We start from the raw sequence: 15,000 nt of genomic DNA on the forward strand, positions 1-15,000 counted from the left end.
CCTCTCTCTCCCTCTCTCTCTCTCTCTCCTCTCTCTCTCTCTCTCTCCTCTCTAATTAGGACTAGTGCAGCATGATGTAGTGTAAACAGAAGCAGAGTGGTTTGGCTGAGGACTGAGGACTGTTATGTGTCTATGTGTGTGTGTGTGTGTCTGTGCGTGTGTGTGTGCGTGTGTGTGTCTGTGCGTGTGTGTGTGTGTGTCTGTGTGTGCGTGTGTCTGTGTGTGTGTGTGTGTGTGTGTGTGTCTGTGTGTGTGTGTGTTTGTGTCCGTGTCCGCGTGCAGGGAGAGTTCTTTTTCAGAATTCAAGTGGTGTTCCATGGAACCCCTAGGAGTTCCTCTGTCACCACAGCTGGTCAGCTGCCAGAAATAGACCCCATCTAGCTAATCAGTAACTGTCACACCTAAAATACATCCACAAGTGCCTTTCCTGTTTGTTTCAATTCAATTGTTATGTGTGTGTCGGTTTGATTATACAGCAAGTGGGTTGTTCATTAAAGTGTGTGTGTGTGTACCAAGGGTCCTCAGAAGAATAGTAAAGCAGCTACAATTCAGAGAAGGGAGGACAGTTTGCCAGTCCTCACTATTTTAGGCTTAGGGGTTAGGTTTAAGGTTAGGGTTAGGCTTAGGGGTTAGGTTTAAGGTTAGAGTTAGGGGTTAGGTTTAAGGTTAGGGTTAGGCCTATGGGTTAGGTTTAAAGTTAGAGTTAGGTTTAAGGTTAGGCTTAGGCTTAGGGGTTAGGTTTAAGGTTAGGGTTAGGCTTAGGGGTTAGGTTTAAGGTTAGAGTTAGGGGTTAGGTTTAAGGTTAGGGTTAGGCTTAGGGGTTAGATTTAAGGTTAGAGTTAGGAGTTAGGGGTTAGGTTTAAGGTTAGGGTTAGGCTTAGGGGTTAGGTTTAAGGTTAGGGTTAGGCTTAGGGGTTAGGTTTAGGGTTAGGCTTAGGGGTTAGGTTTAAGGTTAAGGTTAGGGGTTAGGTTTAAGGTTAGAGTTAGGGGTTAGGTTTAAGGTTAGGCTTAGGCTTAGGGGTTAGGTTTAAGGTTAGGGTTAGGCTTAGGGGTTAGGTTTAAGGTTAGAGTTAGGGGTTAGGTTTAAGGTTAGGGTTAGGCTTAAGGTTAGGGTTAGGCTTAGGGGTTAGGTTTAAGATTAGGGTTAGGCTTAATGTTTAAGGTTAGGGTTAGGCTTAGGGTTTAGGTTTAAGGTTAGGGTTAGGGGTTAGGTTTAAAGTTAGAGTTAGGGGTTAGGTTTAAGGTTAGGGTTAGGCCTATGGGTTAGGTTTAAAGTTAGGTTTAAGGTTAGGCTTAGGCTTAGGGGTTAGGTTTAAGGTTAGGGTTAGGCTTAGGGGTTAGGTTTAAGGTTAGAATTAGGGGTTAGGTTTAAGGTTAGGGTTAGGCTTAGGGGTTAGGTTTAAGGTTAGAGTTAGGAGTTAGGGGTTAGGTTTAAGGTTAGGGTTAGGCTTAGGGGTTTGGTTTAAGGTTAGGGTTAGGCTTAGGGGTTAGGTTTAAGGTTAGGGTTAGGGTTAGGTTTAAGGTTAAGGTTAGGCTTAGGGGTTAGGTTTAAGGTTAGGCTTAGGCTTAGGGGTTAGGTTTAAGGTTAGGGTTAGGCTTAGGGGTTAGGTTTAAGGTTAGAGTTAGGGGTTAGGTTTAAGGTTAGGGTTAGGCTTAAGGTTAGGGTTAGGCTTAAGGTTAGGGTTAGGCTTAGGGGTTAGGTTTAAGGTTAGGGTTAGGCTTAATGTTTAGGGTTAGGCTTAAGGGATAGGTTTAAGGTTAGGGTTAGGCTTAGGGTTTAGGTTTAAGGTTAGGGTTAGGGGTTAGGTTTAAGGTTAGGGTTAGGCTTAGGGGTTAGGTTTAAGGTTAGGGTTAGGCTTAGGGGTTAGGTTTAAGGTTAGAGTTAGGGGTTAGGTTTAAGGTTAGGGTTAGGCCTATGGGTTAGGTTTAAAGTTAGGGTTAGGTTTAAGGTTAGGGTTAGGCTTAGGGTTTAGGTTTAAGGTTAGGGTTAGGGGTTAGGTTTAAGGTTAGGGTTAGGGTTAGGGAAAATATCATTTGGAAATTGAATCAATTGTTGGATCCCCAAAAATTCCTCACAAATATAGTAAGACATATCTGTGTGTGTTAGTGTGACTCCTCCCCCTCTGTGTGTCACCAGGTAGAGTGGTCCCCAGGTAAAGCCCTCCTATGAGGTGAGGTTAAGGTGACCCCTGACCCCGCTCACACAGCACCCCTCCACCAGGCAGCAGGACTAAGGGATGTCACGGGGCTTCCTGCTGCTCACGCTGCTCACAGTCTTCTCCAGCATCCAAGTGAGGCCGGAACACACACACACACACACACACACACACACACACACACACACACACACACACACACACACACACACACACACACACACACACACAGGCAGACACAGAAGAACACCCAATAACATACCCACGACATTACTCAACACTCCACCTTGGATGCTTTTGAAGAGGAATTCATTGACCTTCTCTGGAAGCTAACTGACACGTTGGATCCTTCTAAGGATTCCATTCATTGTCCTGTCAACAGAATGCAGGCTAGCAGTGAGTCCCTCTGTAGGGAAACATTCAGACATGGGAAGCCAGCCACCCCAGTCCTGTAAGTGACTGGTGTTTAGAGTGTTGGGGAGAGACATGTGTTTTTACATGGCAGAAGGACCCTCTGAGAACGGGCCCTGTGTGGCAGACAGGGATGTAGTCTAAACACTTTCTGTCTCTCTGTCTATCTGTCTCTTTGCCTGTCTGTCTCTCTGTCTCTTTGTCTGTCTCTCTGTCTCTTTGTCTCGCTGCATATCTGACTCTCTGTCTCTCTGCCTGTCTGTCTCTCTGTCTCATGCACTCATTTCACTCATTCTGTTACTGTCTGTCCCCCAGGTGTCCCTGGCTATCTGTTTACTGACTGTCTGTCTGTCCCCCAGGTGTCCCTGGCTGTCTGTTTACTGACTGACTGTCTGTCCCCCAGGTGTCCCTGGCTATCTGTTTACTGACTGACTGTCTGTCCCCAGGTGTCCCTGGCTATCTGTTTACTGACGGTCTGTCTGTCCCCCAGGTGTCCCTGGCTATCTGTTTTACTGACTGTCTGTCTGTCCCCCAGGTGTTCCTGGCTATCTGTTTACTGACTGTCTGTCTGTCTGTCCCCAGGGGTCCCTGGCTATCTGTTTACTGACTGCCTGTCTGTCTGTCCCCCAGTGTCCCTGGTATCTGTTTACTGACTGTCTGTCTTCTGTCCCCCAGGTGTCCCTGGCTTGTTCTGTTTACTGACTGACTGCTGTCCCCCAGGTGTCCCTGGCTATCTGTTTACTGGACTGACTGTCCTGTCCCCCAGGGTCCCTGGGCTATCTGTTTACTGACGGTCGTCTGTCCCCCAGGTGTCCTGGCTATCTGTTACTTGACTGTCTGTCTGTCCCCAGGTGTCCCTGGCTATCTGTTACTGACTGTCTGTCTGTCTGTCCCCCAGGTGTCCCTGGCTATCTGTTTACTGACTGTCTGTCTGTCTGTCCCCCAGGTGTCCCTGGCTATCTGTTTACTGACTGTCTGTCTGTCTGTCCCCCAGGTGTCCCTGGCTATCTGTTTACTGACTGTCTGTCTGTCTGTCCCCCAGGTGTCCCTGGCTATCTGTTTACTGACTGTCTGTCTGTCCCCCAGGTGTCCCTGGCTATCTGTTTACTGACTGTCTGTCCCCCAGGTGTCCCTGGCTATCTGTTTACTGACTGTCTGTCTGTCCCCCAGGTGTCCCTGGCTATCTGTTTACTGACTGTCTGTCTGTCCCCAGGTGTCCCTGGCTATCTGTTTACTGACTGTCTGTCTGTCCCCAGGTGTCCCTGGCTATCTGTTTACTGACTGTCTGTCTGTCCCCCAGGTGTCCCTGGCTATCTGTTTACTGACTGTCTGTCTGTCCCCCAGGTGTCCCTGGCTATCTGTTTACTGACTGTCTGTCTGTCTGTCCCCAGGTGTCCCTGGCTATCTGTTTACTGTCTGTCTGTCTGTCCCCCAGGTGTCCCTGGCTATCTGTTTACTGACTGTCTGTCTGTCTGTCCCCCAGGTGTCCCTGGCTATCTGTTTACTGACTGTCTGTCTGTCCCCAGGTGTCCCTGGCTATCTGTTTACTGACTGTCTGTCTGTCTGTCCCCAGGTGTCCCTGGCTATCTGTTTACTGACTGTCTGTCTGTCTGTCCCCAGGTGTCCCTGGCTATCTGTTTACTGACTGACTGTCTGTCCCCCAGGTGTCCCTGGCTATCTGTTTACTGACTGTCTGTCTGTCCCCAGGTGTCCCTGGCTATCTGTTTACTGACTGTCTGTCTGTCTGTCCCCAGGTGTCCCTGGCTATCTGTTTACTGACTGACTGTCTGTCCCCCAGGTGTCCCTGGCTATCTGTTTACTGACTGTCTGTCTGTCCCCAGGTGTCCCTGGCTATCTGTTTACTGTCTGTCTGTCCCCCAGGTGTCCCCAGCTAAGCCCTTAAAGGCGTTGATGCAGAGATGGGTGATGTACACGGAGGAGTGTAGCCGCAATAACAGCAGAGAACCACCGCTCACTGGTGAGAAACACGCGCACACGCCTGCACGCACACTCACACCATAAACACTGTATAGCACTGTGCATTATGGGAAGATAAAGGTCCTCCGTTCTGCTCTCCCGGTGAGGGTCGGCTGTGGCAGTAGATATATGTCTATCTTTCATTCCAGGAAGATATTCCCTCCCCTTCACAGATCTGATTGGACAGGATGTGTTCTGATCTACAGTAATTGTTTCCCCCAGGTGTGGTGTGAAACAGGACATTTGACATGTAGGATAGAGATGGAGGGACAGAGAGATGGAGGGACAGGGGTACAAAGGGACAGGGGGATGTAGGGACAGGGGGATGGAGGGATGGAGAGAGAGAGAGAGAGAGATGGAGGGACAGGGGTACAGAGGGACAGAGGGACAGGGGTACAGAGGGACAGAGGGATGGAGGGACGGAGGATGTAGGGACAGAGGGATGGAGAGACAGAGAGAGAGAGATGGAGGGACAGGGGTACAGAGGCACAGGGGGACACAGTGATGGAGATAAAGAGATGTGCTGTAACTGTTCCCTGTAGGTGTTGTGTGTAACAGGACCTTTGACATGTATGCCTGCTGGCCCGATGGACTCCCCAACACTACTGTCAGTGTATCGTGTCCCTGGTACCTGCCCTGGCACCACAAAGGTGAAGGTTGATGCTGATTGGTTGGTTGATGAATTGATTGTTTGGTTGATTGGTGAATAGCTTGTGTATCACGTTCAATAAATACCAAATTCAGTCAAATATCTGAAACTTCTGTCAAGTTAGTGTGAAGGGTAACAAGTATGCTTGGGTCAGTGAGTGACAGTCTATCTGTATGTGTATCTGTTCCAGTCCAGCATGGTTGGGTGTACAGGGAGTGACAGTCTATCTGTATGTGTATCTGTTCCAGTCCAGCATGGTTGGGTGTGCAGGGAGTGACAGTCTATCTGTATGTGTATCTGTTCCAGTCCAGCATGGTTGGGTGTACAGGGAGTGACAGTCTATCTGTATGTGTATCTGTTCCAGTCCAGCATGGTTGGGTGTACAGGGAGTGACAGTCTATCTGTATGTGTATCTGTTCCAGTCCAGCATGGTTGGGTGTACAGGGAGTGACAGTCTATCTGTATGTGTATCTGTTCCAGTCCAGCATGGTTGGGTGTACAGGGAGTGACAGTCTATCTGTATGTGTATCTGTTCCAGTCCAGCATGGTTGGGTGTACAGGGAGTGACAGTCTATCTGTATGTGTGTCTGTTCCAGTCCAGCATGGTTGGGTGTACAGGGAGTGTGATGCGGACGGCCAGTGGGTTCCCCAGAAGAACACTAGCGAGTGTGATGCTAATGATCCTGCTCAGGTGAAAATGATGTGTCTCTTGTGAGTGAGGCTTGGAAATGCTGTGGATAAAATATATGATATAGACATGATGGAAAGGATGTATAGAATTGATTCATGTTTTTCATCAGTGTGAGTACTGAGGAGTGTAGGCTAAATGTACAGAACATTGATTCATGTTTTTCATCAGTGTGAGTACTGAGGAGTGTAGGCTAAATGTACAGACCATTGATTCATGTTTTTCATCAGTGTGAGTACTGAGGAGTGTAGGCTAAATGTACAGACCATTGATTCATGTTTTTCATCAGTGTGAGTACTGAGGAGTGTAGGCTAAATGTACAGACCATTGATTCATGTTTTTAATCAGTGTGAGTACTGAGGAGTGTAGGGTAAATGTACAGACCATTGATTCATGTTTTTCATCAGTGTGAGTACTGAGGAGTGTAGGCTAAATGTACAGACCATTGATCATGTTTTTCATCAGTGTGAGTACTGAGGAGTGTAGGGTAAATGTACAGACCATTGATTCATGTTTTTAATCAGTGTGAGTACTGAGGAGTGTAGGGTAAATGTACAGACCATTGATTCATGTTTTTCATCAGTGTGAGTACTGAGGAGTGTAGGGTAAATGTACAGACCATTGATTCATGTTTTTCATCAGTGTGAGTACTGAGGAGTGTAGGGTAAATGTACAGACCATTGATTCATGTTTTTCATCAGTGTGAGTACTGAGGAGTGTAGGCTAAATGTACAGACCATTGATTCATGTTTTTCATCAGTGTGAGTACTGAGGAGTGTAGGGTAAATGTACAGACCATTGATTCATGTTTTTAATCAGTGTGAGTACTGAGGAGTGTAGGGTAAATGTACAGACCATTGATTCATGTTTATTCATCAGTGTGGAGTACTGAGGAGTGTAGGCTAAATGTACAGACCATTGATTCATGTTTTTCATCAGTGTGAGTACTGAGGAGTGTAGGCTAAATGTACAGACCATTGATTCATGTTTTTCATCAGTGTGAGTACTGAGGAGTGTAGGCTAAATGTACAGACCATTGATTCATGTTTTTTCATCAGTGTGAGTACTGAGGAGTGTAGGGTAAATGTACAGACCATTGATTCATGTTTTTCATCAGTGTGAGTACTGAGGAGTGTAGGCTAAATGTACAGACCATTGATTCATGTTTTTCATCAGTGTGAGTACTGAGGAGTGTAGGCTAAATGTACAGACCATTGATTCATGTTTTTCATCAGTGTGAGTACTGAGGAGTGTAGGCTAAATGTACAGACCATTGATTCATGTTTTTCATCAGTGTGAGTACTGAGGAGTGTAGGCTAAATGTACAGACCATTGATTCATGTTTTTCATCAGTGTGAGTACTGAGGAGTGTAGGCTAAATGTACAGACCATTGATTCATGTTTTCATCAGTGTGAGTACTGAGGAGTGTAGGCTAAATGTACAGACCATTGATTCATGTTTTTCATCAGTGTGAGTACTGAGGAGTGTAGGCTAAATGTACAGACCATTGATTCATGTTTTTCATCAGTGTGAGTACTGAGGAGTGTAGGCTAAATGTACAGACCATTGATTCATGTTTTTCATCAGTGTGAGTACTGAGGAGTGTAGGCTAAATGTACAGACCATTGATTCATGTTTTTCATCAGTGTGAGTACTGAGGAGTGTAGGCTAAATGTACAGACCATTGATTCATGTTTTTCATCAGTGTGAGTACTGAGGAGTGTAGGCTAAATGTACAGACCATTGATTCATGTTTTTCATCAGTGTGAGTACTGAGGAGTGTAGGGTAAATGTACAGACCATTGATTCATGTTTTTCATCAGTGTGAGTACTGAGGAGTGTAGGCTAAATGTACAGACCATTGATTCATGTTTTTAATCAGTGTGAGTACTGAGGAGTGTAGGCTAAATGTACAGACCATTCAGAAAGTATTTACACCCCTTAAATTTTTCCACATTTTCCGACGTTACAGCCTTATTCTAAAATGGATTCAATAGCTTTTTTCCCCTCATCAATCTGCACACAATAACCCATAATGACAAAGTAAAAACAGGTTTTTAGAAATGTTTGCAAATTTATAAAATAACAACAACGTAAATATCAAATTTGCATAACAATTCAGACCCTTTACTCAGTACTTTGTTGAAGCACCTTTGGCAGCGATTACAGACTCGAGTCTTCTTAGGTATTTTATTTAACTAGGCAAGTCAGTGAAGAACAAATTGTTATTTACAATGACGGCCTACCAAAAGGCAAAAGGCCTCCTGCGGTGACGGGGGCTGGATTTAAAAAATACAAATAAAATAAAAAATTACATAAGTATAGGACCAAACACACATCACGACAAGAGAGACAATACAACACTACATAAAGAGAGACCTAAGACAACACAGCATGGCAGCAACACATGACGACACAGCATGGCAGCAACACATGACGACACAGCATGGCAGCAACACATGACGACACAGCATGGCAGCAACACATGACGACACAGCATGGCAGCAACACAAGATGACAACAACATGGTAGCAAAACAACATGGTAGCAGCACAAAACATAGTACAAACATTATTGGGCACAGACAACAGCACAAAGGGCAAGAAGGTAGAGACAACAATACATCACACAAAGCAGCCACAACTGTCAGTAAGTGTTGCGTCAAAAGACAGGTATTCATATAGAGATTGAGATAAAACTGTCCAGTTTGAGTGTTTGTTGCAGCTCGTTCCAGTCGCTAGCTGCAGCGAACTGAAAAGACGATGTTACAAGGTATGACGCTACAAGCTTGGCACACCTGTATTTGGGGAGTTTCTCCAATTCTTCTCTGCAGATCCACTCAAGCTCTGTCAAGATGGATGGGGAGCGTTGCTGCACAGCTATTTTCAGGTCTCTCCAGAGACGTTGGTTCGAGTTCAAATCAGGGCTCTGGCGGGGCCACTCAAGGACATTCAGAGATTTGTCCTGAAGCCACTCCTGCATTGTCTTGGCTGTGTTCTTAGGGTCGTTGTCCTGTTAAAAGGTGAACCTTCACCCCAGTCTGAGGTCCTGAGTGCTCTGGAGCAGGTTTTCATCAAGGATCTCTCTGTACTTTCCTCCATCTTTCCCTCGATCCTGACTAGTGTCCGACTTTTTGCCACTGAAAAACATCCCCACAGCCTGATGCTGCCACCACCATGCTAGGGATGGTGCTAGGGATGGTGCCAGGGATGGTGCCAGGGATGGTGCTAGGGATGGTGCTAGGGATGGTGCTAGGGATGGTGCTAGGGATGGTGCAAGGTTTCCTCCAGATGTGGTGCTTGGCATTCAGGCCAAATAATTCAATCTTCGTTTCATCAGGCCATGGTATGAGAGTCCTTTAGATGCCTTTTGGCAAACTCCAAGTGGGCTGTTGTGCTTTTTACTGAGAAGTGGCTTCCGTCTGGCCTCTCTAAAATAAAGTTCTGATTGGTGGAGTGCTGCAGTGACGGTTGTCCTTCTGGAAGGTTCTCCCATCTCCACAGAGGAACTCTGGAGCTCTATCAGAGTACCATCGGGTTCTTGGTCACCTCCCTGACCAAGGCCCTTCTCCCCTGATTGGGCGGGCGGCCAGCTCTAGGAAGAGTCTTGGTGGTTCCAAACTTCTTCCATTTAAGAATGATGGAGGCCACTGTGTTCTTGGGGACCTGCAGAAATGTTTTGGTACCCTTCACCAGATCTGTGCCTCGACACAATCCTGTCTTGGAGCTTTCCTTCAACCTCATGTCTTGGTTTTTGCTCTGACATGTACTGTCAACTGTGGGCATTATATAGACAGGTGTGTGCCTTTCCAAATCATGTCCAATCAATTGAATTTACCACAGGTGGACTCTAATCAATGGAAACAGGAGGCACATGAGCTCAATTTCAAGTCTCATAGCAAAGGCTCTGAATATTTATGTAAATGTAATATTTCTGTTGTATATCTTTAATTAATTTGCAAGAAATTCTAAAAACCTGTTTTTGCTTTGTCATTATGGGGTATTGTGTGTAGATTGATGAGGAAACCATTTAATTTAATACAAGCTGTAATGTAACAAAATATGGAAAAAGCCAAGATTTCTGAATACTTTCCGAATGCAATGTTTGTTATTGTTTCTGTGTGTGTGTGTGTGTGTGTGTGTGTGTGTGTGTGTGTGTGTGTGTGTGTGTGTGTGTGTGTGTGTGTGTGTGTGTGTTTGTAGCCTCACTATGGTCAGATCCTCAAGAAGTTCCGGACCATGTACACCGTGGGCTACTCTCTGTCTCTGGGGGCTCTGGTGTTAGCGCTCGGAGTCCTGATCACTTTCAGGTAACACACACACACACGCACGCACACACACACACACACACAGAGACACACACACACACAGACACACACAGAAACACACACACACAGACACACACACACACACACAGACACACACACACACACACACACACACACAGAAACACACACACACAGACACACACACACAGAGAGACACAGACACACACACACACAGAGATACACACACAGAGACACAGACAGAGACACACACACACACACCGAGACACACACACACAGAGACAAGCACACACACACAGAGACACACACACACATACACACACACACACAGAGACACACACACAGAGACACAGAGACACAGACACACACAGAGACAGACACACAGAAACACAGAAACACACACACACAGAGACACATACACACACAGAGACACATACACCGTAAAGAGGAAAGACAGACAGACAGACAGACAGACAGACAGACAGACAGACAGACAGACAGACAGACAGACAGACAGACAGACAGACACGTGACCTCTCAGCACCCCACCATGTCCTCTCAGCCCCCCACCATGTCCTCTCAGCCTCTCAGCCCCCCACCATGACCTCTCAGCCACCCACCATGACCTCTCAGCCCCCCACCATGACCTCTCAGCCCCCCACCATGACCTCTCAGCCACCCACCATGACCTCTCAGCCCCCCACCATGACCTCTCAGCCCCCCACCATGTCCTCTCAGCCCCCCACCATGACCTCTCAGCCCCCCACCATGACCTCTCAGCCCCCCACCATGACCTCTCAGCCCCCCCACCATGGCCTCTCAGACACCCACCATGACCTCTCAGCCCCCCACCATGACCTCTCAGCCCCCCACCATGACCTCTCAGCCCCCCACCACTCTTCATGGAGGTAGAAAGGTGTATATTTCTTGTCACTGAAACATTTCTGATTTGAATGGACACGTCAGTGAAGCAAGGTAGCTCCACTGACCTTAATGTTTGGCCACCTATTGACAGTAACCATACAGATATACATATTCTAATCCCATTTCTTTAACCTTTAATCTTTGTTATATTACCTCTGCTGTAGTTGACATTCCCCCTAACAGGAAGCACACTGCCCCCCCCCCCCTTACAGGAAGCTCCACTGTATGAGGAACAACATCCATATGAACCTGTTTGCGTCCTTCATCCTGCGTGCTCTGTCCATCCTGATAAAGGACGCCATGTTGGAGGCTCCCAGCGTCAACATCGGACAGGACCAGGACATCACACACTATGAGGTGGAGTGGCTCGTCAACAACGAGGTGTGTTGTTGTTGTTTTTGTCTGAAAGGGTCGTGGTCAAAAGTAGTGCCGTTCAACAACAAGGTGGGTGTGTTGAGTTGAGTTGACCAGGGTCAGGTAAAGTGGTCAGTTAACAACAAGGTGGGTGTGTTGAGTTGAGTTGACCAGGGTCAGGTAAAGTGGTCAGTTAACAACAAGGTGGGTGTGTTGAGTTGAGTTGACCAGGGTCAGGTAAAGTGGCCAGTTAACAACAAGGTGGGTGTGTTGAGTTGAGTTGAGTTGACCAGGGTCAGGTAAAGTGGTCAGTTAACAACAAGGTGGGTGTGTTGAGTTGAGTTGACCAGGATTATAAGGGTTTGATCTCTGAAGCATTGTTTAGCCATACTAGAGGATTATAAGGGCTTTGTTAAGTCTTGAAACGTCTTTTTGTGTTGTGTCCTGTAGACGGCGGTGGGGTGTCGTATCGCCGTGGTGATGATGCAGTACAGTATCATGGCTAACAGCTATTGGCTGCTGGTGGAAGGCATCTACCTCCACAACCTGCTGGTCATCACCGTGTTCACTGAGAGAAACTACTTCAACATCTACCTGTGTATCGGCTGGGGTGAGGAGGGGGAGGAGGGGGAGGAGGGGAGGAGGGGAGGAGAGGGGGGGAGGTTGTGTATTTGTCGCAGCATATACCAGAAGACAGAACATTTGGTAATCTGTTTGGTAGCCAGACACCTGAGTAGATCTATTATAGATATAGTCAGCCTCAGGGTTAGGTAGTAGAGATATTAGAGATATAGTCAGGGTCAGGGTTAGGTAGTAGAGATATTATAGATATAGTCAGGGTCAGGGTTAGGTAGTAGAGATATTAGAGATATAGTCAGGGTCAGGGTTAGGTAGTAGAGATATTAGAGATATAGTCAGGGTCAGGGTTAGGTAGTAGAGATATTAGAGATATAGTCAGTCTCAGGTCAGGGTCAGGATAGTAGAGATTTGAGAGATTCAGTCAGTCTCAGGGTTAGGTAGTAGAGATATTAGAGATATAGTCATGGTCAGGGTTAGGTAGTAGAGATATTAGAGATATAGTCAGGGTCAGGAAGTAGAGATATTAGAGATATAGTCAGTCTCAAGGTTAGGTAGTAGAGATATTATAGATATAGTCAGTCTCAGGGTTAGGTAGTAGAGATATTATAGATATAGTCAGTCTCAGGGTTAGGTAGTAGAGATATTAGAGATATAGTCAGGGTCAGGGTTAGGAAGTAGAGATATTAGAGATATAGTCAGGGTCAGGGTTAGGTAGTAAAGATATTAGCGAAATAGTCAGCTTCAGGGTTAGGTAGTAGAGATATTATAGATATAGTCAGTCTCAGGGTTAGGTAGTAAAGATATTAGCGAAATAGTCAGCTTCAGGGTTAGGTAGTAGAGATATTATAGATATAGTCAGTCTCAGGGTTAGGTAGTAGAGATATTATAGATATAGTCAGTCTCAGGGTTAGGTAGTAGAGATATTATAGATATAGTCAGTCTCAGGGTTAGGTAGTAGAGATATTATAGATATAGTCAGGGTCAGGGTTAGGTAGTAGAGATATTATAGATATAGTCAGTCTCAGGGTTAGGTAGTAGAGATATTATAGATATAGTCAGTCTCAGGGTTAGGTAGTAGAGATATTATAGATATAGTCAGTCTCAGGGTTAGGTAGTAGAGATATTATAGATATAGTCAGGGTCAGGGTTAGGTAGTCTATGAGTTTTTGTCTTGGTGTGTTTAATGTGATTTTCTCTGCAGGTGCCCCTCTGATCTTCCTGGTGCCCTGGGTGATGGTGAAATACCTGTATGAAAATGAGGAGTAAGTTCTCAATGTGCCTGCATGCGTGAGTGAGTGAGTGCCTCCATGAGTGAGTGACTGATTGCCTCCATGTGTGAGTGAGTGCCTGAGTGCCTCCATGAGTGAGTGACTGATTGCCTCCATGCGTGAGTGAGTGCCTCCATGAGTGAGTGACTGATTGCCTCCATGCGTGAGTGAGTGCCTCCATGAGTGAGTGACTGATTGCCTCCATGCGTGAGTGAGTGCCTCCATGAGTGAGTGACTGATTGCCTCCATGCGTGAGTGAGTGCCTCCATGCGTGAGTGAGTGCCTCCATGCGTGAGTGAGTGAGTGCCTCCATGCGTGAGTGAGTGATTGCCTCCATGCGTGAGTGATTGCCTCCATGCGTGAGTGATTGCCTCCATGCGTGAGTGAGTGAGTGAGTGCCTCCATGCGTGAGTGAGTGAGTGATTGCCTCCATGCGTGAGTGAGTGAGTGATTGCCTCCATGCGTGAGTGAGTGAGTGAGTGCCTCCATGCGTGAGTGAGTGAGTGATTGCCTCCATGCGTGAGTGAGTGAGTGAGTGCCTCCATGCGTGAGTGAGTGAGTGATTGCCTCCATGCGTGAGTGATTGCCTCCATGCGTGAGTGAGTGAGTGATTGCCTCCATGAGTGAGTGAGTGATTGCCTCCATGAGTGAGTGAGTGATTGCCTCCATGCGTGAGTGAGTGATTGCCTCCATGCGTGAGTGAGTGATTGCCTCAATGCGTGAGTGAGTGCCTGCCCGGTGTATGAGTGCCTTCAAACGTGTCTCTCTCTCTCTCCCTCACCTATGTTTCCCTGACCCAATTTCTATGACAGGAGAAAGGAGAGAAATTATGATACAAATAAACAAAATAACTTCTAGTTCAAACCAGTTCTGACTAGTACTAGTGGTGGTATAACTTCTAGTTCAAACCAGTTCTGACTAGTACTAGTGGTGGTATAACTTCTAGTTCAAACCAGTTCTGACTAGTACTAGTGGTGGTATAACTTCTAGTTCAAACCAGTTCTGACTAGTACTACTGGTGGTATAACCTCTAGTTCAAACCAGTTCTGACTAGTACTAGTGGTGGTATAACTTCTAGTTCAAACCAGTTCTGAGAAGTACTACTGGTGGTATAACCTCTAGTTCAAACCAGTTCTGACTAGTACTACTGGTTCAAACCAATTCTGACTAGTACTACTGGTTCAAACCAGTTCTGACTAGTACTACTGGTGGTATAACCTCTAGTTCAAACCAGTTCTGACTAGTACTAGTGGTGGTATAACCTCTAGTTCAAACCAGTTCTGACTAGTACTACTGGCGATGCAATGATGCAGGACTGATGACACCTCCAATACTTTTAGAGACAAGGAATTGAGAGGTCAGACAGCCTGCTCTCTCCAAATGAAAATCCCTGCAGTGTTCCTTGGAGGATCTTGGTCCATTTAGCAGAAGATTATAGTCAATAGCTGTGACCTAAAACATTTAGCGTTTGAGTGGAATGTCTGTTTTTAACACAGGCGGGTTAATAAACCAGGAAACCTCCTGTGATGGGTAATGGAACTGATTACACTCAGTGGACAGGAGAACATCCCCAAGAAGATAAACTGTCTCTTACTGTCCTTAATCTTTTATTCAGAGTCCAACCTCTCCGTTCTCTACTCTCTACGGGACTTTAGTACCCTACTGCATACTCTCTACTGTACTATAGTTCAACCTCTCTACTGTACTA

The 15,000-nt window shown here is 46.2% G+C and overlaps 1 protein-coding gene across 1 annotated transcript in view; it reads left to right on the forward strand.

Annotated features, from left to right (window-relative positions):
• Positions 1 to 2,137: 2,137 nt before the first annotated feature.
• The window catches only part of LOC115180745 (glucagon receptor), a gene marked incomplete at both ends in the record, with an annotated part of 35,030 nt that continues 22,167 nt past the window's right edge, over positions 2,138 to 15,000 (forward strand). Inside the window, 8 exon segments of the mRNA XM_029742926.1 lie at positions 2,138 to 2,291; positions 4,449 to 4,545; positions 5,087 to 5,194; positions 5,790 to 5,884; positions 10,085 to 10,191; positions 11,304 to 11,472; positions 11,896 to 12,055; positions 13,226 to 13,286. Coding sequence (XP_029598786.1) covers positions 2,238 to 2,291; positions 4,449 to 4,545; positions 5,087 to 5,194; positions 5,790 to 5,884; positions 10,085 to 10,191; positions 11,304 to 11,472; positions 11,896 to 12,055; positions 13,226 to 13,286 — 851 coding nt within the window.

Source organism: Salmo trutta, unplaced genomic scaffold, assembly GCF_901001165.1.
Source record: "Salmo trutta unplaced genomic scaffold, fSalTru1.1, whole genome shotgun sequence".
NCBI lineage: Eukaryota > Metazoa > Chordata > Actinopteri > Salmoniformes > Salmonidae > Salmo > Salmo trutta.